This window comes from Vulpes vulpes, chromosome 7 (genome assembly GCF_048418805.1).
Source record: "Vulpes vulpes isolate BD-2025 chromosome 7, VulVul3, whole genome shotgun sequence".
Taxonomy (NCBI): Eukaryota; Metazoa; Chordata; class Mammalia; order Carnivora; family Canidae; genus Vulpes; species Vulpes vulpes.
The window spans coordinates 47,252,840-47,277,523 of NC_132786.1; the positions used below are offsets into that span (position 1 = coordinate 47,252,840).

Sequence of the window (24,684 nt, forward strand, 5' to 3'; positions counted from 1 at the left end):
TCTGCTTACATCCCTACACCTTGTCCACACCTCTCCTGAGCCTTCACTTCCATTTCTTCTCCTGCCCAGTGAAACCTGACAAAATGGTTATTTCAAGCAGGATATGAAAAACTGAGTGTTGATCAATATATTTCAGATCACATCAGCCAGGCTGTAGGTTTTTTTCAGGCATAAGGCCAACGCCACCCCACTGTGTAATCACAAGCTCTGTGCAATCAGTGGAAGCTATCTAGGTGGCTTAAAGTCTCTCTTACCAGATGTGGGAGGTGGACAGAGTTAGCTCTATCCTTTTCCCATAGAGGGTGGATTTAGGCTCCCTAGTGAATGGTCATTCTCTCCAAAGAAAGCTTTCAACTTCCAAAGAAATGCCCAACTGCTTCAACTTTAACACTGACCCACCTAAAGCAAAAGTACATGAAAAAGTAACTTTTTTCCCCAACGCTTTTACAAGTTTGACATAGGAAAAAAATGAGGAGGTTGGCACATAGATGATCTTGATCCTCAGTGGAACCCTAAATAAAAGGAGTTCCATTTTCACATCCTGTCCTATATAGTCAGTTCTGCTAGAATGCTACACATGTGTTCTCAAATCACCACGTTATGCAAAACCATGCAATAAAACCATGGGGTTACAGGTTTGTGGGCATAATACTTAAAGACTTTCCCAGTGACACATTACAAAAAAAGTCTATGTATGTGTATTTATATATATATATATATATATATATATATGGCATAATATTTATATATTATATATATTAAGTGTGTATCTATATTTATTAGACATATATATATGCAGCACAGTTTTACACTTGTTAAATGGTTAAGAAATTCATAAATGCTACAATAAATAATGACACTTTACCTTGAAAAAGACCTGAAGTCTGCATGGGGGACATGGGCATCAGAAAGACAGCAACTGGTGAGTTACCATGAACTGGTGAAAAAAGTGTACCCTAGGTGGCATCTGCCTTTGGCTCAGGTCATGATCCTGAGGTCTTAGGATTGAGTCCCTGCAGGAGCCTTCTCTCTCTGCCTATGTCTCTGCCTCTCTGTGTCTCTCATGAATAAATAAAATCAGAAAGAAAGAAAAAAAAGAAAGAAAGAAAGAAAGAAAGAAAGAAAGAAAGAAAGAAAGAAAGAAAGAAAGAAGAGTAATCTGAAGGGATAGGAAAAGAAGTGAAGAGTCAGGTCGGAGGTTGTCATGCCAAATGTGAATGAGTGTGGCTTGTAACACATGCTGTGAATTGGGGTAGCTGGCATGTTTGGGAGGTGTGTGTCTGTGCGCGTATGTACACGCACACACGTACTTTGTGCATTCCTGGGTGACTGAGTTCAACTAAATGCCGTTTTCTGTGCTCACCTAGTGTTTCTCGTGGATGAAATCATGTGTAAGCAAACATGAGATTCCTGTTATGCTCAAATTATCCTTTGATACATCAATTGTCCTGGAACAAATTTACATTTTCAAAACAAGCATTATAGCAAAACTGACTGTATTTTTATGTGAGTGTTCTGATCAGATCCTCCTGGGGGAGATGTGATGAAGGAGAGTAGCTTATCAAGCTATTAAACATAAGTTGTTTTCAGTTGTCTGGCATCTTTGGGTATTACTAGACAGATGGTGAGAACTAGGATTCATTCCCTGATATTAAAGGCAAAATCAAGAAGAGACTGTAAAGATGTCTCACAGAGACACAGGAGATAATGTAGGTAAAGGAAAGTTCCAGTGAATTCTTGTTCCAAAAAAATTCCAGCTGCCTAGCATATAATTCCAAATGTCGAACATTCTGGCGATGGCAAAACTTTGGACCCAGCAAAAAGATCAGGGGTTGGCAGCATTCAGGGAGGGAGGGGTGAATAAGCAGAGCACAGATTTTTAGGGCTGTGAAATTATTCTGTATGATGCTACATTAGTGGATACATGCCATTATTTCTTTGTTCAAACCATATAACACCAAGAGTGAACACTAATGTAAACTATGAACTTTGGGTGATAATCATGTGTCAATGTAGTTCCATCAATTGTAGGAAATATACCACTCCAGTGGGGGGGTGTTGATAATAGGGTAAAATGTGCATGTGTGGACTGCAATGGACTTTTGGGAAATCTCTGTATTTTCTACTCAATTTTGCTGTGAGCCTAAAGCCTATGTTTTTCCCTTCTTTGATAAGAACTTTAATGTAGACATTACAGATACGTGTGCAGGCCAAGCTCAGACCCAACTCCTAGTTTTCATTAAAAAATCCTTAAGACTTCTTAAAGTGATGTTGTTCCTTGCATAGAGATTTTCTAACCCTCACTGCTCAGTCATGGTGCCCTGAGGGAAGTTGAGAGCATCCAGAGGAGAGGTACCAGATTTGTATTTCTTGCATTGCTCAGACACAAGCATCTCTTACAGGAGACTCTTGTGCCTGAACCTGGTAGTTTCTGGAGAATAAACAAGACCTGGTAGTTTCTGTACCCTGCAGAGAAGCAGATGAGCACCCCAGCGTGAGTGCGCTAAGGGAGAGTTAGCAAGCCCAAGTGAAAGTGCATCTGGTGTGGGTTTCTTTTGTAAAAAAATAACAACAACAACAAAAAGAGCTGGAAAGAAGGAGAAGGAATGTGCAGTGCAGCACTTGAAGGCAGAGGGCTAACCTAATAGGGAAAGATACTGGACTCAAGTTGCCGAGAGTCCATCCTTGATGAGAAGAAATGGGTTTTCTTAGTGCCATTCATTGATGACCTTCTCTAGAAAATTTATCCCAGAGAGCACAGGGACTCCCCCTTCTGGTCTCCCACCCAGTCTCCTTTCCTGTCATAGCCAACATCCCCAGCCTGTTGCTCTGGGCATGAGACCTGTTTTAGCTACTTTTTCCTAAACTTCTAAGCCATCCTGCCATTATTTTAGGTTTAGCTGTCACCAAAAAATAGATGTATCTAAAGGAACTATAATTTTAAAGGGTAGAATTTAAATAAGAATTTTTTGACCTCTTACCATTATTGTTGCTTTTAAAACTTTGCTTTCAAATTACTTAAATCCTACTTAAACTACATGATCTTATTTATTATCAGTTCAGTTCCACAATTCTTTATCCACAATTTCAAAATTTAAAGCTAAAAGTAATTTCCTAATTTTGGCGCAAACTTACATGGAGGCAAAACCTGCCCAGTACTGCCAGGGAGATATTTTTAGTGTTCATTTCTCTCACTTAGTATGAACAATATTGCATTCTACTACAGAAATAGTAATTGACTTGCTTAAGGGGTACTGCCTCAAACTCCACTGGCGTGTTACACAACCCAGAGTATGTATAAATTTTTATTTGTTTCTAAAGCAAAAATCTTGACTTCCAAAGCATATTTAGCCCAAAAGTGATAAGGAATTGAAAACCTTCATGATTTTCAAAATGATTCCTGTAACCAAGAAGCATAAAGGTAAAGCTTTGGTAGAGTCACTGAAGAACCTGGGCTTGAGTCGGTTATGTTCTCTCTAAGCACTTGGCTACACAGAACTTCCACCAGACATGAATAACCACATGCCTAGAGGATTCTTTTTTTTTTCTTTTAGATTTTATTTATTTATTCATGGGAGATGCAGAAAAGCAGAGACAGAGGCAGAGGCAGAGGGAGAAGCAGGTTCCCTGCAAGGAGCCTGATATAGGAATGGATCCCAGGATCCCTGGGATCACAACCTAAGCCAAAGGTAGATACTCAATCACTGATCCACCCAGGTGCTCCACTAGGAAATTCTGAGATGAAGGCTATGTGAAGCTGCTGTGTCTTGTGATTCAAAGTAGACCTCTGGCTCTGGACTTCAACTTTTCCATACCCCCAGGCTCCCATTAGCTTGAAATGGTCAAGGCTGAAACTCACTGGGAAGACATGGGCTGGCAGTGGCAAAGACCACTCCACTAGCCTCAATCCCTGAGTGACTCTCTAGGGTGAAGACCACTTTATTACTAAGGACTGTTGCAGGAAAGAAAGGTAAAATTCTCTGCTATTTAACCCATCATATTTTGAGGGTGTCTTTGTTAGGACACTTGGCCTTTCTTCGAACTGCTACAACCACCTAGGCTTAGGAGATCACCAACTCGAAATTAGCCCATGCTGACTTAACAAGGTTTTGGTTACTTTCAAAAGAGAAAATTTGTCCACAAACTTTTGAGTAGGTTTCTTAATTTAAATAAGATGGCCTTTCAGCACATCGATTTTTTTTTCCCTCTCTCTCATTGAATCTTAATTAGCATGCAAAACAATTAGCTGGTCAGCCTTGACCCAAATTGACAAAATTGTTTTCCTTTCCTTTGTTTCCAGGCATTTAATAGTAAGTTTCTTAACTACCAACTTTTCTCAGTTTTTTGTTGTTTGGGGTGTTTGTTTCCTTTCAGGTAAAGCACAGATGTTTGCATTCCTCATATCTGTCACTGTGTAATCTCAATAGATGGCAAAGGCAAGAAATAATCTTGAATCTCTTTTTTTTAGAAAACCTTTTTAAAGGATGATAAAAAAATAAGCATGTACAAAATGCATTCTTATAAATTCTGGGGATTATTACTTTTTTGGTTGATTTCTTGTGAATCCCCATCAGTTCCTAATCAGGTTGGTCTTGATCCACTACCTGTTATTAATATTCTAAAGGCAAAAGTGCTTCCCAAGATGTTGACACTCTATTCAATTATACCAGATTGTCAGGGACATAGTGATGGACATTTTCATCTGCCAATCAGCAAATCCTCAGTCATATTGAGAAAACTATTGGTTGTTTCAGGATCCAGAGAACTGACACTTGGTTTGAAATATTGTTGGTATGATCCCAGAGTCCTGAGATCAAGCCCCACATCAGGCTCCCTGTTCAGTGCAGGGGCCTGCTTCTCCTTCTCCCTCTGCTGCTCCACCTGCTCGTGCTGTCTCTCTCTGCCAAATAAATAAATACTATCATAAAAAAAAAAGAAAGAAATATTGTTGGTACCTTCTAGTTGCCTAATAACAAAGAACATAAGATTTTACTATAATGATTCTCAGTTTTATAAGTACTTTGTTGTCATTTTAAGATCTTACATTTTGTTCCCCAAAAACATAAAAAACAATTTTTTTTCACCTGTGCAGGTTAACCAAATGTAAAATAAAGAGGGAGAGGAAGAAAACTCAAACTTGTATAGGAAAAAAAAAAATGAGTCAATTATAACATGTTAATCCTCCCTGCTTGTAATTTTATTCTCTTAGAAATCATTTGCAAATGAATTACATACCTTGCACTGCAGTCCCCAGCATTCCAGTGACCCCTCCTTGATCCCAACACTGTTTCAACAGACCATTATTTGATATTTTTCCACCTTCCTGGTCTGCTGCTTCTTTAAGCTAAATGCAGAATTTCTTCTAAAGTTCAATACTCGACTCTATGTTCTTGATCCTCAGTCTTTACTAGAATTAAGAGACGCTGTCTTACAATTTCAGGTGTAAATTATGTATATGACAACAGTTACTATGTATATGACAATCACTATAAAAATCCTCCCTCAAGCCTCAATCTAGCAACAAAACTGATTTCTATCCCTAAAAATCAAAGGATTCGCTCCTGTTCTTGTCATATTCACGTACCACAGTCTTCTTTTAACTCCAATGCCCAGTTAAACAAACTGGCTTCTTGGGGTGCCCAGGTGGCTCAGTTGGTTAAATCATCTACCTTCAGCTCAGACCATGATCCTGAGGTCCTGGAAATGAGCCCCATGTTGGGCTCCCTGCTCAGTGAGGAGTCTGCTTCTCCCTCTTCCCTTCCCCCTAGCTCATACTCTCTCTCAAATAAATAAATAAAATCTTTAAACACACACACACATACACACACACACATAACTGGCTCCTTCACCTAGATAATTTCTATTAAAGAATAATACAATCCAGTGGCTAAAAAATAGGCTCTGGAGTTAGACCTGGTTAAATATCTAGTTCTTCCACTTGACAGGTGAGTGGCATTGGCAACTTCTTTAACCTTTTAATGGCAGAGGAAATACTAGGCACAGAAGTTGGCCTGTAATAGGTGTTTAATAAATGGGAGAAACCATTTTCACCTGTGATACAGTAGCCAAGAGAATATCTTATTAGAGATAAAATCCATATGCACAGAAAATATCTCACAGGAGTTCCTCTTGTCTTGATCTTATAAATACACTATACTCAAAGCAATGGCTCAGTGTATCTGAGTGGGCTTGTGTATCTAAGCACAAGTTGTGATGACTAACCATTGGAAACCAATAGAAAGCCAGGGCACAGTCCCCAGAGGGCCCAGCCTCCAGGGAAAGGATAAAGATCTGAATTCAAATATAGAACAAAGATATTGTCCCAAATGAAAGGTCAAGGTGGTAAAGATGAGAAGAAGCATATAAAGTGGAATCTGATTTCCAGCAGCACAATGCTAAGGCCCTATTAAGTACATCATGTGTCTTCCACAGCTTGCTCTTTTTATTTATTTATTTATTTCACATTTTTACTTTTTTTCTTCATTCAATTAATTAACATATAGTATATTATTAGTTTCAGAGGTAGAGATCAGTGATTCATTAGTCTTATTTAACACCCAGTGCTCACAGCATCACAAGCCCTCCTTAATGCCCATCACCCAGTTGCCCCATCCCCCCATACCCCTCCTTTCCAGTAACTTTCAGTTTGTTTCCTATGATAAGAGTCTCTTATGGTTTGTCTCTGTCTCTGATTTCATCTTGTTTTATTTTTTTGGTTGCTCCTTTTAAAGACTTATTCTTAGCCTCTTCCCTATAGGAGATAATGGGAAAAAATAAATCAAATTGTTTGTCCAACTCCTGAAGAGTTAATAGGTATAGCTTTGTACATTCAGTAGGTGAAGGATTATTTTTTCTGCAATAAGATAATGGTTAAAAATTGCATATTTGGAACCAGACCACTTGAGAAAAAGGGAAGCAAATATTGTGAATTGCCTTATAATGGATTCATGTTTAAAAAAAGATTCTGCACCCCAATCAATGTTCACAGCCGCAATGTCCAAGATTCTGCAGATTTTTAAGAGCAGCAAAGAGAAGTAGTAAGAATTTGGAAATAAGAGTTTCAACTGAGAAAACATTGGCCTATGATAATAAATGAACTGAGGAAAGTCAAAAATACATTTAAGGAAAAAAATAATTCCCATCCCAGTGAAGAATTTGTAGACCAAAAGCCTGGAGGCCAGGCCAGCTTTGCAACATATCAGAGGCCGCAAAGCCAAAAGAGGTGTGCTACTGCAATCTTTGAAGTTATTTTTTCTGAAAACCTATATCCTTAGCTTTAGTTCCTGTGAGCAACAACAGCCTTGGCTGATGATAATTTTCCTACTGGAGAAACCAGTCTTATTTTGATGGTCTTGGTGGGTCTCAAGATTCTTATCTGTAGTATCAACATGTCCAAAACTGATTTTATCTTTTCTCCTCAATCCTTTTGTGTTAATATGGGTACTCTAAGACACAGATACCAAAGGGAATTAAATTTGCAGGAATTTTATGAAGGCAAACGCTGATGAGGTCAATAGTGTGCAGATAATTGTTCAACAACTCGATCTCAACAAAGAGAAGAGCTAATTTGTAATGTTTGTATATTGCTCATCATAATTACCCCACTTTAGCCCATTTCAAGCTATCAACATAGTGTCCCTAGGCCCCAACTTGAGAAGAGATGCACATAATACTCTTGAGCTGGTCCCAGCCCAGAGTGACCCAGTGCACCCTTTTGTAAGTGAAACAGGGAGGGAACATGCTAAGGTTGCACCCCAAAGTGAAGGAGAGAGGGAAGGAAGGTTGGATGGGAGTTTGGATGACTGCTTGGGCCAGCCAGAGTTGGCCATCAGAGAACTTCTGTCTGTGCCAGGAATGGGTCTGCACTAGTATTCCTTCTGCCCTGGGTCATACTCAAGAGACACCTGCAGGAAGCATGGCTCATGCACAGATGACGCGCTGGATTTCAAAACTCAGCAACTATGCTCTTGGTCAATTACACTCCCGGTAGTTAGAAGTCTTCCAGGTGCATTCTCATGGCTGCCATGCCTTTCAGACTTCTTTCTCCCACTGAAACTTGTTTCCACTTGACTGCTCTTACTTAATAAAGGCTAACCATGGGAACAATGAATTTGATAAAGTTGACCAAAAGCACATAATGAAGAACAAGTCAGTCCATCAATTTAAAAAAAGCTGATGTCCAAAATCAGATGAAAATTCATAAGTGGAAGTCAATCAGTAAAAAGTAGTAAATAAGCCAAATGCTGAATAAAATAAGAAATATAAAATCCAGGGAAAGAGCATTTTGTGGAAGACTCTCATTGAAATAAAGCGACATACACATGAGCACTTACATTTCAATTTAGAATAATAAGCACTCATTTAAATTTCTATGGGCAAAACAATATGTGCTACACATGATTTTAAAATAAGTAATTCTAGTGTGTGTACATGTCAAAAACTACTTTCATTTATTTAATTAAAGGAATACACCCACATGGATTTGTTTTTTAAATAGATAATAGAGAGCTTTAAAATGAGAGTCCAACAGAACCCAGTTCCTCCCCTCTCCTATTTAGGTCCTGATCTCCAGTATTGTTGTGATGGACATTTTGATGGTCTCTCAGATGCCCCAGCAAAGAAGGCCTTGTGGTCCTTGTTTCCTGGTGTACCATGGCCAGACTGTAGCTCTGAGCCCCTCCAAAAAATGCCTCAGTGGCAGAGAGCCACCTTGCTCAAGGGAAATCTTATGCAGTGACACATCACATCGATGACAGTACATAAAGCCTGGGCCAACTCTGTCCAATTCTAGATGACTCTAGCCTATTTTAGCTCTAGAGCTCCTCTTCTATGTGGCCAGGGCAGTCTGTCACGAGGCTTGCATCCCAGCTAGACTTCACCCTCTGCATATTCCTGCCTCTTTCCCTTCCACTGAAAAGGCCTCAGTCAAACTCAGAGAAGCAGAGAGTAGAATGCTGGTTGCATGGGAGGGAGAGAGGGCGAAATGGGGAGTTGCTAGTCAGCAAGTATAAAGCTTCAGACAAGATGAATAAGTTCTAGAGGTCTGCTGCAACATCATGCCTGTGCTTAACAACACTATATCGTACACTTAAAAGTCTGTAAGGGATCCCTGGGTGGCGCCTCGGTTTAGCGCCTGCCTTTGGCCCAGGGCGCGATCCTGGAGACCCGGGATCGAGTCCCACGTCGGGCTCCCGGTGCATGGAGCCTGCTTCTCCCTCTGCCTGTGTCTCTGCCTCTCTCTCTCTCTCTCTCTCTCTCTGTGTGACTATCATAAATAAATTTAAAAAAAAAAAAAGTCTGTAAGACAGTAGATCTCTTGTTGTGTTCTTAACCATAACAAAAAATAAAAGGAAAAGAGGAAAGAAAGAAAAGAACAGGGAAATAGGGATATTTTACAAGAAAATTCATGAAAACATATTTAACAACTTGGAAAATATAAACCAGATTTTAATTAATACGATTAATATGAGAAGAAAAAGAGAAAGGAAGGAAGGAAGGAAGGAAGGAAGGAAGGAAGGAAGGAAGGAAGGAAGGAAGGAAGGAAAGAGGAAGGAAGAATCTTGATCTCCAGAGCATTCCTTAAAAAAATAAAGAACGTGCATGCAAATCTCCTAGCTGGCATCTGCTCCTGCAGACTGGAACCCAATCTGTGGTACGAAGCAGCCACTTTTGTGAAAGTGTCTATTGAAGTACAATTTACATACAGAAATTGGACATATAAATTTCTAGCTCAATATATTTTCCCAAACCGACCGCAAGGTGTAATCAGGTAAGCACAGAATGTTTCCGGCACCTCAAAAGAGACAACACATTTCACAGTTACTCTTGAAAATGTCTAATAAAATTTTAACTGAGTGAACAGTTTTTCAGACGTATGCAAAGAGGAGAAAGAAAGGAGAGATCTTACGCTGTTTCCTAAGATAGTGCCCAGAGCTCCAACCCACAAGAGGTTTAGGCCTTAGATGCAAAGCTTGGGGTATCATGCATAGCATATTGCTCTCAATATATTTATATTGCTTGAAACTGACCTGTGAGTGGTGCTCATTAGCCTACAAGGTCTAGTTATAAAATAAGTAGGCGTATGGAAGGGCGCAGGAATCCCTCCCGCTGAGCCTGCAGAGGGTCCATCCTTGCGCAGGGAGCCCGCTCCGTCGGGGCAGCAGCACCAAGCATCGGCCTGGCCCTGCTCCGTGTGCCCGCGGCCCTTCCTGCTCACCATTTACCTCCCCGACTCCAGAAACAGAGGCCAAGGAACCCCTGAGGAGGTTCACTTCCCAGGCTTCACTTCCCGGACACCGGAGGGACGGAGAGTGGCAGCTTGGAGGGGAGGCTACAATCTGAAGCGTCAAGAAGGGGCGCAGAGAGGAGACTCTGAGGAGAAACTTAGCTCCCTCCAGGACCCTCCCTTTACCACACCCCCCTCCCCACACATCACACGCTGCACACCTACGCAGCACATACCACAGACACACACATAGCATGCTACACACACATCACACACACCACACACATTCCACAGGCACATATCACACAACACACGCTACATACCATATACACCACTTACCACATACCACACACGTACTGCAGACACACACGTAGCATACTACACACACATCACACCTCATACATATACCATATACTACATACACCGTACACATACCACATGCTGCACATCATACACACACCACATACTATATACACCATACATATACCACGTACTTCACATACGCGTGTACACACACACTACATACCCTATGCACCACATACCACACACGTACCGCAGACACACACGTAGCATACTATACACACATGACACACATCATACATATACCACATACTACACACACCATACACACACCACATACCAGAGACACACACATTCCATACACACACCACATATCACAAACACATATCACACCACACATACTAAATATCAGACATATACACATTACAAACATACATAACACAACACGTACACATATACTACATATCACACACCACACATACACACCACAAACACACACCATATTCCACATATCACACACCATATCCCATATCCCACAAACAAACACATATACCTATGAACACCCCCACACACATACATAGCACACCACACACACACACCCAACACATACATACCTGACATGCCACATACAACATACCACACACACACACACACACACACACAACATAACACACCCATTCACATTCCTCACCCAGGGGGCAATCTGCCTCTCCTGAGCACCCTGGACATTTGTCCTCCATTTGGATGGTGAGCAGATGATTCAGATGCTCTATGAAGAGAGGCTCTCTCTCACCAAAATGAAACCAAACAGTCCTGGTGGAGGCAGAATTTCCCTTTGAATCAAGAATTTGTGAATACACCATCATGGTTAAAAACACAACCTAAAGAGAAAATACCAGTTCTGAATATTGAGACTCATAAACTTATAATCCAGAAGAGTTTATTATTTAAATCATGAGCTGAAAGAGCCAATGAGTTAAATGGAAGGCAATAGTTGAAATGCTCAAGAATTTTTAGGAAAACTTCCTAAGGAATAAGGCGCAAGAACTAAAATTAGGAATGCAGAAGGACCAGCAATATGCTTGGAGGTAGAGCTTCCATCAAGAATAGAAACCAGAACCTCAAGAGCAAGAATGCAAGTAGGAGAAGGCAATGTTCTGAACTCAGATGAGTAAGTTCATGGTCAGAACGGTAGGAAACAGAGAGACAGACGGCAGTATTTAAAAGTGCAAATAGAGTCTGGCTAAGGTAGATGCCAAAACTCAGAAAGGACCTATAATGATTCACATCTATTTCATAGTTACACTTTAGTCAGTGTACTAAATGCAAGTGTTTGTCATTTGCTGCAGCAGATCCATGAGGCAGATGGGCTATCAGCGTCATGTTGGTGATGGAGGAAGGGAGGTCCGGGAAGAGTACGCACCTCACCCAGGGCTGTGCAGTTAGGAATTGGTGGAACCAGTAGGTGAACCTAGGATGTCTGGCTTTACTGCCTTTGCCCTTTATCTTGGCATCGGCCAACCCACAGGCAGATGCAGAGTGAAAACGGTTAACTGTAGCTCCGGGCCCACTATTATCTGACACCCTCTAAGACGCTAGCCCTAGTGTTAAACTTTGTAATTTTTTATTTTGTCTTAAAAATGGCTCCCCTCATTTGTTTAAGCTTCAGACCTTGCAAAAGTTGGTTCCTTCCTGCCAGCTGTCAGTAAGAAAGCTGTTAACAGGACATCCCGGGTAAGTAGAGTTCACGTTATTTACAGAGTCCTGCGGTGGGGGCAGAGGCAATACTTTCCAAATTTCATGTTGTGGCATGCATCTAACATGTTTTTATAAGGCTGTATATGTTTAAAATAGGTTTTTATATGCTTTTTAAGACACATCTAACATGTTTTAAAAGAAAGAAGACATTCACAGCTGGTGGTGACCATTCCAAGCCCCACCCAAAGGCTGATGGGCTCAGCGTCTCAGGACACCTGTAATCTACTGGAGCATCATTGCGTGAGGTGAGGTGAATGAGGAAGGCTGCATCCCCCATTCCTCTGGGTGCAGTGCTTTTAAGGGCTAGCAGAGCTAACGTTTAGCAGAGTTCTTACCAGGTCCTCAGAGCACAGAGCAAAGGTGTAAGATTGCCAAGGAATGAAAATGAGATTACTACATTACCTTTATTTTTCTTTATTTACTGTCTATTAGTTTGCTTTCAGGTTTTTAAGCCCAGTTAACAGTGTTATATTAGTTCCAAGTGCACAATATAGTGATTCAATACTTCCACACATCACCCCCTGCTCATTGTGACAAGAGCCCTCCTTAATCCCCATCACATATTTCATGTATCCCCCCACCTGCCTCCCCTCTGATAACCATTAGTTTGTTCTTTATAGTTAAGAGTCTGTTTTTGATTTGTCTTTTTCCTCTTTGCTCATTTGTTTCTTAAATTCCATATATGAGTTTTTGAAATCATATGGTATTTATCTTCTGACTCACTTTGCTTAGCATTATACTCTCTAGCTCCATTCATGTTGTTGCAAATGGCAAGATTTCATTCTTTTTGATGGATGAATAATATTCCATTATATATATAATAGATATATATTTTTATATATACATATATATTTATTCTTTATCCATTCATTAATCGATAGACACTTGGGCGGCTTCCATAATTTGGCAATTGTGAATAATGCTGCTATAAGCATAGGGGTGCATGTATTCCTTTGAATTAGTGTTCTTGTATTATTTAGGTAAATACCTAGTAGTGCAATTGCTGGATTGTAGGGTAGTTTGAATTTTATAGTTTAATTTACTTTACTTTACTTTAAAGTAAATTTACTTTAATTAATTTACTTTAAAATTAATTTACTATTAATTTACTTAATTAAAGTAATTTACTTTAAAATTAGGTAATATATGCTCACAAGTGTGAAGGTCAAAGGACTTCCATGAAAGATAACAAAGCAATGAATAGAGGTTTTCTTTCCCTTCAACTGAATTTTATGCTAACGCTTTTCCCTCTGAGATAGTGACACCTACCCTGGAAATATTTCAGATTTTGGTTCCAATGTTTTCCAAATTTCACACAAGCTTTCTATGGCTCTTCTGACCCCTTTCTAACAAATTGCAAAATGGAGTCTAAGAGTGAGGGGCAGGGAGGGGAGGGGGCTAACAAAAATTCATCATGCATTGTGGATTAATTGCTTTCCTGTGTTCTCACATAATCATCATAACCCGTACCTATTTTCCACATTTTTTGAGAAGAGAAAACAAAGGCTCAGAGAGTTAAAAGAATTTATCAAAGTGAAAACAGTTACCTTGCAGTGAAGTTAAGTGTTCCAGCTAAGGGCTGTTTATTTCAAAGCCATAGCACTACTGCCCAATTCCTCCCAGGATAGGTTTTTTTTTTTTTAAATAAATGCAGTGCTTCTGGCAAGACCATAGGGCAAGGGAAAACATGTTCTCTCACTTGTCTCAAAACTGTGTCTCTGCATCTTTAGTGTGGAAATGCCAGTGAGTAAAAGCTTTCAAACTACCTGCTGTGCACATAAAACTTTTGTAGGGGAATGTATAACCTGCAAACATGCCCACAGGATCCACAGGCAGCTTTCCTGCCTGCAGGAGACATATTGGTGAATAATTAGAGATACACCCAGAGGTTTATGTACATGTGCATTCATCACAGTGTCACTTATAATAGCTACCAATGGAAAACAATCTAAATGTCCCACAGTAGGAGAATGATTAAATAAATTAGGGACACTCATATAGTGAAATATTACTGCCATTAAAAATCATATTTTCCAAGACATTTACATTTAATCCATGATCCTATACTATTCCTGGATACTGAAAAGACTGAAAAAACAGCTACAAAGAACATTAGAAGGCTAATTGGGAATTTTTTTTTTTAAGATTTATTTATTTATTTGTCAAAGACAGAAACAGAGAGAGAGAGAGAGAGCACAAGCAGGGGGAGTGGCAAGTAGAGGGAGAAGTAGGCTCTCTGCTGAGCAAGGAGCCCAGTGCGAGACTTGATCCCAGGACCTCAGGATCATGACCTGAGCTGAAGGCAGATGCTCACCCAGTTTGCCAAATAATATCATTTATTGAATGCAAAATATTTATATGATAAGTGTTATTTAACAAAATGGGTCAATTCTTAGAAAATATATGCTTATATATTTAGGGATAAAAAGTCATATTTTAAAGGACTATCTTATAAGAATGGAGCTCAAAATATAAAATTAAGATAATTTTCATGTTGCTTAAAATACACATGCATAGAAAAAAAAAAGACTAGAAAGACACACACCATAATATAAGCATTGGTAATCTCTGTAGTATAACAGTGAGATCATATGCAATTTTTAAATTTTATCCTTTGTATATTTTATCATTCTTGAATTTTCCTACTGGGGCCTACTAGTAATCTGTTCCCACACCTTTAAGGTATATGCACAGGGAGAAATTCAAGAATAGAGAAAGGTTGATTGGGCACACTGCTGAGTCACATCACTAAAAGAGCATTGTAAAACCATCCAAAGTAAGATAAGGTGCCAAAGTAAGTACTGGAAGCATAATAGGTCAAAGTTACATTGTTGAAGGAGTAATTAGGGTAGGAAGGTAGATAAAGACCTCATCTGGATAGCTATTGGATTTTATTGGTTAATTCGATTTCAAGGCAAAAGATGTGTTATATTTTATTTTAATTTTTTAATTATTGTTTTTAACGAGGCTCCATAACCAGTATGGAGATCAATGTAGGGCTTGGACTCATGACTCTGAGATGAAGACCTGGTTTGAGATCAAGAGTCAGTTGCCCAACCAACTGAGCCACCCAGGTACCCTATAACATTTTATTTTTAAGGTACTCTAGGACACACAATTTTTTTTTTAATGAAAATATCAAGTTGCAATCCTGTGTGAAAGATCACTCTTGTTGTCCTTTACCCTTGGGACTTGGCATATACCCTCTCTAGCCAAAAGGCAGAGAGGGAAATGGCCATGTTTCTGGATTCCATTTTGTAATGTGCACTACAAAAGGCTATTGTGACTGGCTATCTCCTGGGAAAATTTCCCACTAAGGAAAGGATAAAAAAAAAGAGATTTGGGAAGGAGAGAGGGTGTTAATAAGAGAAAAAAGGTATATATATATATATATATATATATATATATATATATATATATATATATATATATAAATAAAAGAGAGAGAGAGAGAGAGAAAAGGTATAGCTTGAGTAATAGTTAGCAGGTCCCATGTGGGGCACCAAAGACATGAAAATGTCTTTGTCAAATGTTCAAAGGCAGAGACAAAGAGACCAGGCCCTGAAGCAAGAGGATGAGTTTGCCAAGCAAGGGAGTGCAACCCTCAATTGTTTATTCCAGCTACTCTACCTCCCATCCCCACCACCACATCTGTTTGGCTTAGAGTTTATGTCTGGAAGTCTAGGTGAAAATTTTCTTGCAGTTTTTTCATGGTTGCTTATGCAAATTCAGCAGAATAAAAATAGTGTGGATCCAATCTTCCCACACACACCTGATTGGTGGCAGGCCCAGGGCAGACAATGATCAGAAGGGGATGACTTTGCCAGAGGAAAAAAATAGGCTGGTTTCCTTGATAATACCAACCCCTTTGGGACAAAGGAAAAGAAAAAGTAGTTATCACCTCAGTTACACCACAATTTAATACAATGCAAACTAAGTTAAAATGTATGTCCTTTATATTCGTTTATTAAAAATTTTTAAAATCAGTGTGGGTTTTTTTTGTATATAAGAAAGACACAGTTCAAATATATTTAGTGTTTGCTGTTCATGATTTGTTTCTTAGCTTTTGAGGTGATAAATCAAGAAATAAAATTAAAGAGGCACCTGGTGACTCAGTTGTTGAGTGTCTGCCTTTGGCTCAGGATCATGACCCCAGGGTCTCGCATTAGTGTCCTTAATCAGGCTCCCTACAGGGAGCCTGCTTCTCCCTCTGCCTATGTCTCTGCCTCTCTCTGTCTCTCATGAATAAATAAATAAAATCTTTAAAAATAAATAAATTAAAAGTGGGGAACAACTACAAATTGTTCAAAGAGAGTGTGATTAGTTCCCCTTACGGTTCTCTAAGTATATGTGATGTCAGGGTGAAAATGCAAACAATGAACACAGAGAACAGAAGAGGGCGTGATTTGGGACCCAAAGTCTAGTTCAGATCTGCTCCCCTGCCTGTGAGAGCACAAGATGAATATGCATAAGTTTGAAAGAGAAAGTAGACCTAGATTAACAAGGGTGAATACCATCCCTAAAATCAACCCAGTTAACCTCCCTTGCTTACTTACTTCCCTCCCTGTGATTTTCTATGCTCACTAACAGCTTCAATTATCCATTTCCCCCCAGCTTAGTCTCTAATTTAAAGATGAAAATATGTGATAAACATTTTTCTTAGTCTTGTAGTTGTAAATTAAATCCTAACAGTTTTCTTGTCCGAGATCGAAAACATAGACAGTGACTTCTGTGAGTGGGAAGAGGTGGTAAGGAGGACCCTCTGTGATCGGTGCCATTCTGCAATGTAAGAAGGAATAATTAAACAAATCTGCAGAGAAAACAAAACAAAACTCTGCAGGGACAGAGCACTAAGAATCAGGAGCATAAGTGCAGGCCTCCAGCAGAAGGTTATCTGTGACCAGCCAAAAGAAGGTCTGCTCACAAAACTTCTTCACAAACCCTAGAACGTTGGCATCAAGAGTAGACTTGATTTCACCTTCTAGTGATGAAAAGCCTTCTGCTCATAGCAGTAGCAAAAGCACAGAAAATAACCTTATAAAAAAAATTGAGTGAAGTCATTTGGCACCCACAGCCTCAATAGATTTATTGAATAGAGACTTTGATCTGTGATCTTTGAACATATTCACAAAAGGTTCCAGCCTCTTGTGGTTATGGTAACATGAATGATACGATGATACCCACACCAATATTGCAGCTTTCTGAACACATAAGCCTTCCTGAGTACAGATACTCCGGGCACCATGGGAGGGGAAGAAAAGCAACTTTCCAGTGGCACTGAGTTATTAGTATCCCTCATGAGCCCTTAAAAAGGAGAACCCAGGCATCTGCTCCCTCTGAAACCCAGCCCCAGCCCCAGAGGAGTTAGGATTGCCCCAGATTGCACAGCTCTACACATAGAACAAAGACACATTCAAATTAGCAGAGTTCTTTAGAGTCAAATAAATACACTCAAAAAAATGACATATATTTATAAAACTGGCCTATGACAGTGGGGTCAGGGATAACAGGGGCGAGTTCTATCTCTACAGTTTTAGTGACCGTCATATAGGTGGGACAGTCTAAATAATGAATTTGGTTAAAGACAGGATATGATCAGCCTTCTATGGTGTTGAAAGTTGGTTGTCCCATTTGGCTGTTGATTGTGGCTCAAGTTAATGGAAACTCTTTGGGGAGGCTTTCCTTTCAGATAGTCCAATGTTAATAGTGTTAATGCATTAATCACCTTAATTAATATTCATCTATTGGTCTTAGACCTCATCCTTAGTGAAGGCTCGGGGCTTCTCCCTCAAATATAACTATTCGGTGAACAGATGATAAGAGGGCCTGTGTTCGTCCCTTCATTTGGGAGGCAAGGGGAGAAGATAGGCCTGAGAGCCTCTTGGAAAGAGGTGGGAGGGAAACTGTAGATGAGGGACTCATCTGTCACATTGTAGAACGCTATATGTCCAGACTCATAGTCTAAGAAAACACCAACCTTATGCACAGGCTCTCTGACATGTTGACCTTTTAAAGGTGATGAGACCCAAAGACTATAATCATCTCCAATTTTTAAGCCTATAAGTGAGAAGAGGTCCCCTGGTGGCTTTGGGAGATTGCCCTTTCTGCTCACTGAGTCCTTGCAGATGCCAACTTCCCACTCCGTCTTGTTGCCCACCTCCACCTCCCAGTAGTGTCTCCCACAGGTGAAGATCTGAGCACCCAGCACAGTTGCAGACTGGTCAAATCGTTCTGGATTGTCAGGTAAGTGCTGTCGGATTCCTCCATGTCTCACACTCTTCAGATCCTCAGACAAGACAAGGTAGGCATTGGCTGTAGCTGGGTCCAGGGTTATGTCCGCTGCAAGAGGAGAAAGGAATGAATCCTCCCTTGCATTCTGGAAAACCCTTTTAAATATGTGGAAGCTAAATTAAATTCTTAGTTTCCAACCCTATGTTAAAAATATAATCTAGGTGATTATGGTGAGGATTTGTATTTCACCCAGGACAGAATCTCTGAGCCCTTCCTGCACTATTTCGCAAATACTAAGAGAAAATTTCTAAAAAGACACAGAAGTGAGTCATGGGGATGGTGATGTTTAGCCTGCCTGAGAAGCGAGAGGAATCTCTGATGTAACGGCATAGAAGTTGTTCTGTTTACAGCATAGGTTTAAAATTCAGAGCTAATTAGCCACACAGGGCATTCTCTGTCATTTGTATTCACTTGAGCCAATGTTGGTTGTGGTTCTCCAGCTGGGGGGAGAGAGAGACAGAGGCACTCACCTTTTCTGAACTTCTACTTAGGTGCCAAGCATTTTCTGTACATGATCTCATTTAATCATGGCACTTCCTCCCACATCTTTATAAAAGTGGAAACTGAGGCTCACAGAAGTTAGGAAACTTGACCAAGATTACAAAGTCACTGAACAGCAGTTCCCGATCAGCATGTTTCATTATGTCAGGTTTTTTTTTTTTTTTTTAAGATTTTATCTATTTATTTGACAGAGAGAGGGGGAAAGAGTGCAGTCAGGAACAGCTGCAGAGGGAAAGGGAGAAGCAGGGTCCTCACCAAGCAGGGAGCCCAATGTGGGGCTCAATCCCATGGCCTGAACCAAAGGCAGATACTTAACTGACTGAGCTACCCAGGCATCCCCATTATGTCAGGCTTAGAAACAGCCTCATATGAGTTAGTGAGACCACCTGTGACCAGGGCCATATTCTGAGAGGTCACAAAAGAGGCCTCTAACCATCACTGAACACCGAGACAAAACTAAGTGCCCCTATTACATAATTTCATACTTTTATTTATAGATCAAATCCTAATCATCACTCATTATTTGAGATGAATGTCTGTCTCAATTCCACTGAAAGTTCTATAAAAGCAAAGGCAAACCTGTCTAATCCATCACTGTAGAAAAGCTCAGAGCTGAACATCACAGTACAGGGCATTTAGTGGGCACTTATCTAATATGTACTGAATCCAAGCCCATTAGGCCTTCTTCTGAAGGTCAGATTGCCAACAAGGTAAAAGTTGAAAATGAAAGCTAACCTCTCTTGGTCTTAGCAAGCCTAAATATCTAGAGCATTCTAAAAAAATAGTTTGAGGGGTGCCTGGGCGGCACAGTTGGTTAAGCATCCAACTCTCGGTTTAGCTTCAGGTCATGATCTCAGGGTCTTGTGATCAAGCTCTGCCTCTGGCTCCATGCTGGGCATGGAACCTGCTTGAGATTCTCTTTCTCCCTGTGCTCCTCCCCCCTCCTGCTCTCTCTCTCTCTCTCTCTCTCTCTCTCTCAAATAAATCTTTAAAAAAATTTTTTTAAAGATAAAAAGATAGCTTGAATGTTGCCTCATTAGGACTTAAAAGTAAGCTTAGGACTTAAGTAGCTTTTATGCTGACAAGAACAGAGGCAGAAACGCAGAACCCCCTGAGGATGTGTGTGTGTGTGTATATGCAAGGGGATGAAATGGACAAAACAGAACAATAAAACAAAGGAAGAGCCAGGATTCCTTAGAGAGGAAACAATGGCAGATGAAACATCAGTCAAGTCTGCTCCAGACTGCTCCAGAACAGAGGGCTCTGTGCCCCCAGCCCTCCCTGAGGTTTCGTGCTGACTCAGGGTGCCTTTGCTGAGAGCCTGGCACCCAGATGGCGAATATTCTATGTCAGAGGAAACTGCCTAAAAGCTCAGTTTTGCATTCCTTAGTATACCCTGAAGTTAACTCCACAAATCGCTGGAGGTTTGACAAATCGGGCTGACTTACTGCTGAATTTTTTTAGCATCTCCCTCATTCCAGTGATGCGACACAGAGTCAGTCCCGTGGTGGTGGCCTCTGGACACTGAAGCAAGAGTGGCTCACTCCTACAAGAGGGCAAAACAGTCACTCTGTCTCCCCTGCACAGACCACGTGACCCGCTCCAACACGAGAGTCCAGCTCATTTTACCCCAACAGCATGAACACCCTCATTCCCACGATGACAACCTTATGTCAGCAGTAGGACACCCCCTTTATCTACAACACAGAATGCAAACCTACCTTTCCAGTGTTCCTTTCATATCCTGAGGGTATAAAAGAAAGAGGATTAGTATCTGTGCACTTTGACCTCTAGCAAAGACAGAATCCAAAGACAAAATCTAGTCCTTGGTACCCCCTTTCCCTTTCCATGGCTCTAGAACACCTTGAGTGGGCCAAGCGTGTGGTAGGAAAACATCCTCAGCTTCCTCCAGGGGTGGGTTCCTGTGAATGAGAGAGGGTTCTCACAATGACTAGACTACTTTGTCCTTTCCATTCCTCATGTCGTCACTTCATCAGGAGAACCCAGTTCCTATCTAACCTCGGGAAGTCAAGGCTCAGAAACAGGAAGTGGCTCTGGGAGTGCTGAGGTGAAGCCTGTGTGCAGGTGGAGTGTGTTGCTGGAAACTCATCAAGTCAAATAGCAGCATTCTGTGGAGCCAATCTAGGAGAAGAACCAAAGCTGCACGTGGCTCCCACAGGCCCCAGAGAATGCAATAGTAGCCCAGGAAGGCCACAGAGCAAGGATGGTGAAAAATACAGGCACGGAACAGAATTCCTCATTTAGATCACCTATTAGCTACTTGACAGGCAAATTACCACAAGTCTGAATTATGAAACAAGTGCTACGATAAACCTGCACCATAAAAAACAATCACCTGTAGTGCATATAATAGTAAATAACTTCACCAGCTCTTTGTGAAGGTGAAATTTAATGTGCCAGCAGCACATAGTAAATGCTCATTAAACGTAAAATAATTGACAAAGCTGAAGTTGCAGACCGACAGGCACAGCAGAAATTGGAGTCATCATCAGGCTTGGTTTGGTTAAGTATTCTACTGGTTTTTGTTTGTTTTTTTCCTCTGCCACTTTAAGACTTTATGTATACTATAGAATATTAATTCTTCAGGAAGATTATTTTGGGGCCAGAACTTAGTTTCTCGGGTAAATAAAGAAAAACTTATTTTGCATGGCTTGAAATATTATGGGTTACTACAGTGTTGTTATTGTTATCCCATTGGTTTTCCCAATATTCTTACCTCAAAAGATTCTGTAATGGAGCTCTGACACGTAGACTCTATCTGTTCAATCATTTTGCTCAGGCTTCTTATTTGTTGGGTCAGCTTGATCTCATTGTCCCTTAGTTTCTTCATGTTCTCTCTTTCTTCCTTTTCCAGTAACTGGAGCTGCAGCTGCTCCTCCTCCTTCAAAAACTGGTGCATTTTTGCATATTCTGACACAACAACCTGTTTACAGGCCTTCGTCTCTTCCTGCCATCAACCCACACACATGCATGCACACATACATACAGAAATGATATAATAAAGTTAGCACGTAGATTTTTAATCCTTACAGTCCTAGAGTTCCTCTGCGACAAGTCTTGAAGCCTGACATACAACATATATCCCATTAAGTAACTGGGTAGATACTGTGATACTTTAGAAGGTATGTGCCCTATAGACAGAGTAGTAAACAAAACCAAAATTTCTATTCCCAGAAGGCTGTCATTCTAGTGGGAAAAAATAAACAAAAATAAACAACTATGACAGGTGGGGATCCACATCATGATAAAAAAGAAATAAAGTAAGGACAAAAATATGAAAAAAAGTATGTGTCCAGTTATTCAATAAATATCCAATGAAATTCGGCACTGAATCACACCCTAGAAACAGAGATGCACATCACATATACTCCCTTTAAGAACTCAGTTTATTGGGACGATCAGATGGACACACATATTTTTTAAAATATCTACACATTTAGCTCTTTGTTAGACCCTCAAATTCCAATTTGTGACTAACTCAAGCATTTGTGCAGGTGTACTAATCCAAACTATTATTTGGTCTTTATTTCCCATTCCCATTGTCTTTATATTTTTATTTGCACTCTATTTTTTCTGTAAAGCATTTGAAATATTCCTTTTTTGTGGATTTTCATCCTATGTTGTCTATAACTTGTAATTTTAAATAATTATAATCAGAGCCATAATAGAGGTGGCCATCAAATTGTAGAGGTGGACTATGAATGGGGCAGGGACAAAAGCAGGCCTGGGGATGGGGGAATTGTTTGAACTGAGTCTTGGGATAACCAGGTGGACAAGCAGAGTAGGAAGCCCAAAATAAGGACATTGCATATTGTAGGATTTGATTAGAAAAATTTGCCTTGGTATTTCCCCTGGTATTTCACTAAGTATCCCTTTAGCCCCTCTCATAGAATCATCTACAAAACCCAAAAGTGAGACAGATACTGACCTTGCACAGTATTACTCTCTCCTTCTCATGGGTTAATATAACCTGAGTTTCCTTTCTCTTTTTATGCAAAAGATTTAGGATTTCCTTGAGTTTCTCCTGAAATAGAAACAAATTCTCTGTGGCAGATGAGCAGAGCACCAGCTTGTGAAGAAACCTTGAGGACCAATAAAAACAAGATGAGCAGGATCTAACACAAAGGGTGAAGCAGGATCCACGCAAGTTTGTGGTCCAGTGCCTGGAGACCACCACCCATGGTTGTCACCAATAGAGAATATTATGGGAATAAGTGATGGAACATGAATTGTATTCTGTGATTTATATTGAGCAGCCAATCTTACTTTGTGACGCTCCTCAGCCTCACTCGAGGGATGCAATCTGTTTATTCCATGACATTGACTTGAGAAAGCGTTTACACCCTGCTCATCATCAGAGGACACCTTAGTGCCTGCCAGCATTCTCCCAGAGGCGTCTAGTTCACCCTCACTCTGCAGCACCTGGGATCGGAGCTGCTTGCCGATGCCAGCCAACCTCCCCAAACGCTCATTGGGCTGGAAGTGTGGGCTCTCCAAGGTCCTCCAGCACTCGGGACAAGACAAAGGAGTGTTATGCTCCTCCCAGCTCCTCAGGAGACACAGGAGACAAAAGCTGTGCCCACACTCAGTGGTCACAGGGCTGGTGAAATAGTCCAAGCAGATGAAACAGGTCAGTTCTTCCCTGAGATTCTCCATCAAATCTGATGTAGACATTTTCACAAAGAAGGACATCAAGGCAAGGTCATGCCTCTATTCTGGGATTAGAGAAGTCCTCCCTGAGGTTTCGATTGCTTTGAGTAACAGGTGGGTGATCAGTTGCTATGTTGTTGATACAAGAAACTCTTACTCTCCTCTGTGCCTGATTTTACCAATTGACACATAGTCTCCCAACACAAAGCCAATTATGACTTAATGTGGAATCCTTGTACACTGGGTTCATCATCAACCCCAAACTTTTAAGGAATTCTCACTGTGCAAGCCACATGCTGAGGGTACTTGCTCCTGACAGAGTTCTCCTTCCAAGAATGGGCTATTCTGTGTGTGTGTGTGTGTGTGTGTGTGTGTGTGTGTGTGTGTGTAGCACCAGGAAAACATTTAAGTACATTGATTTTAGGATGGAAGGTTAGGTAATTTGGTGTAAGCCAGTACAAAGATTTAAGTTATGATGATTTCTAATAATATCTGAATTGGAAATATGGTCCAGATCTTTTAGAAAACTCCACTAATGGAATCTAGTTGAGAAATTGAAGGCAGAAAATTGTAATATATATTCCCTCTCTCATTAGGCCCTTTTAATGTGCTTGACCAAAGCCTAAAATCTTTTTTGCTCCTTAATCAGGTACTGTGAGCTTTTATCTAATTTTATTCACCCCAACAAAAGAACGAGTCCATTGAAATATTCCCTGACTTTAAATGCACAAAGGATTACCAGAGTTATATTTATTGCTCTGCCCTACAGGACCAAGATACTCACCTCTCTGCCATCATAAAAACCACGTAAAACATCCTTCTTGTTTGAAGTTGCCTCAAGAGTCCACAACACTATGGACTGGATGGAAAAAAATTGCACTTTAGTATAAATATAATTTTGTTCACTTATTTTCAGTCTTTAAAGTAGGTCTTCTTAA

General features: G+C 40.4%; 1 protein-coding gene across 1 annotated transcript; it reads right to left on the minus strand.

The window, feature by feature from the left end:
* Positions 1 to 18,071: 18,071 nt before the first annotated feature.
* On the minus strand, positions 18,072 to 23,788 carry TRIML1 (tripartite motif family like 1). The gene is made up of 6 exons (XM_026018266.2): positions 23,363 to 23,788; positions 23,025 to 23,120; positions 21,813 to 22,043; positions 20,797 to 20,819; positions 20,524 to 20,621; positions 18,072 to 18,622 (listed from the first exon to the last, which is right to left on the minus strand). Exons 1-6 carry the CDS (start codon positions 23,786 to 23,788, stop codon positions 18,072 to 18,074), a joined length of 1,425 nt encoding a protein of 474 aa, XP_025874051.2.
* Between the last annotated feature and the right edge of the window lie 896 nt (positions 23,789 to 24,684).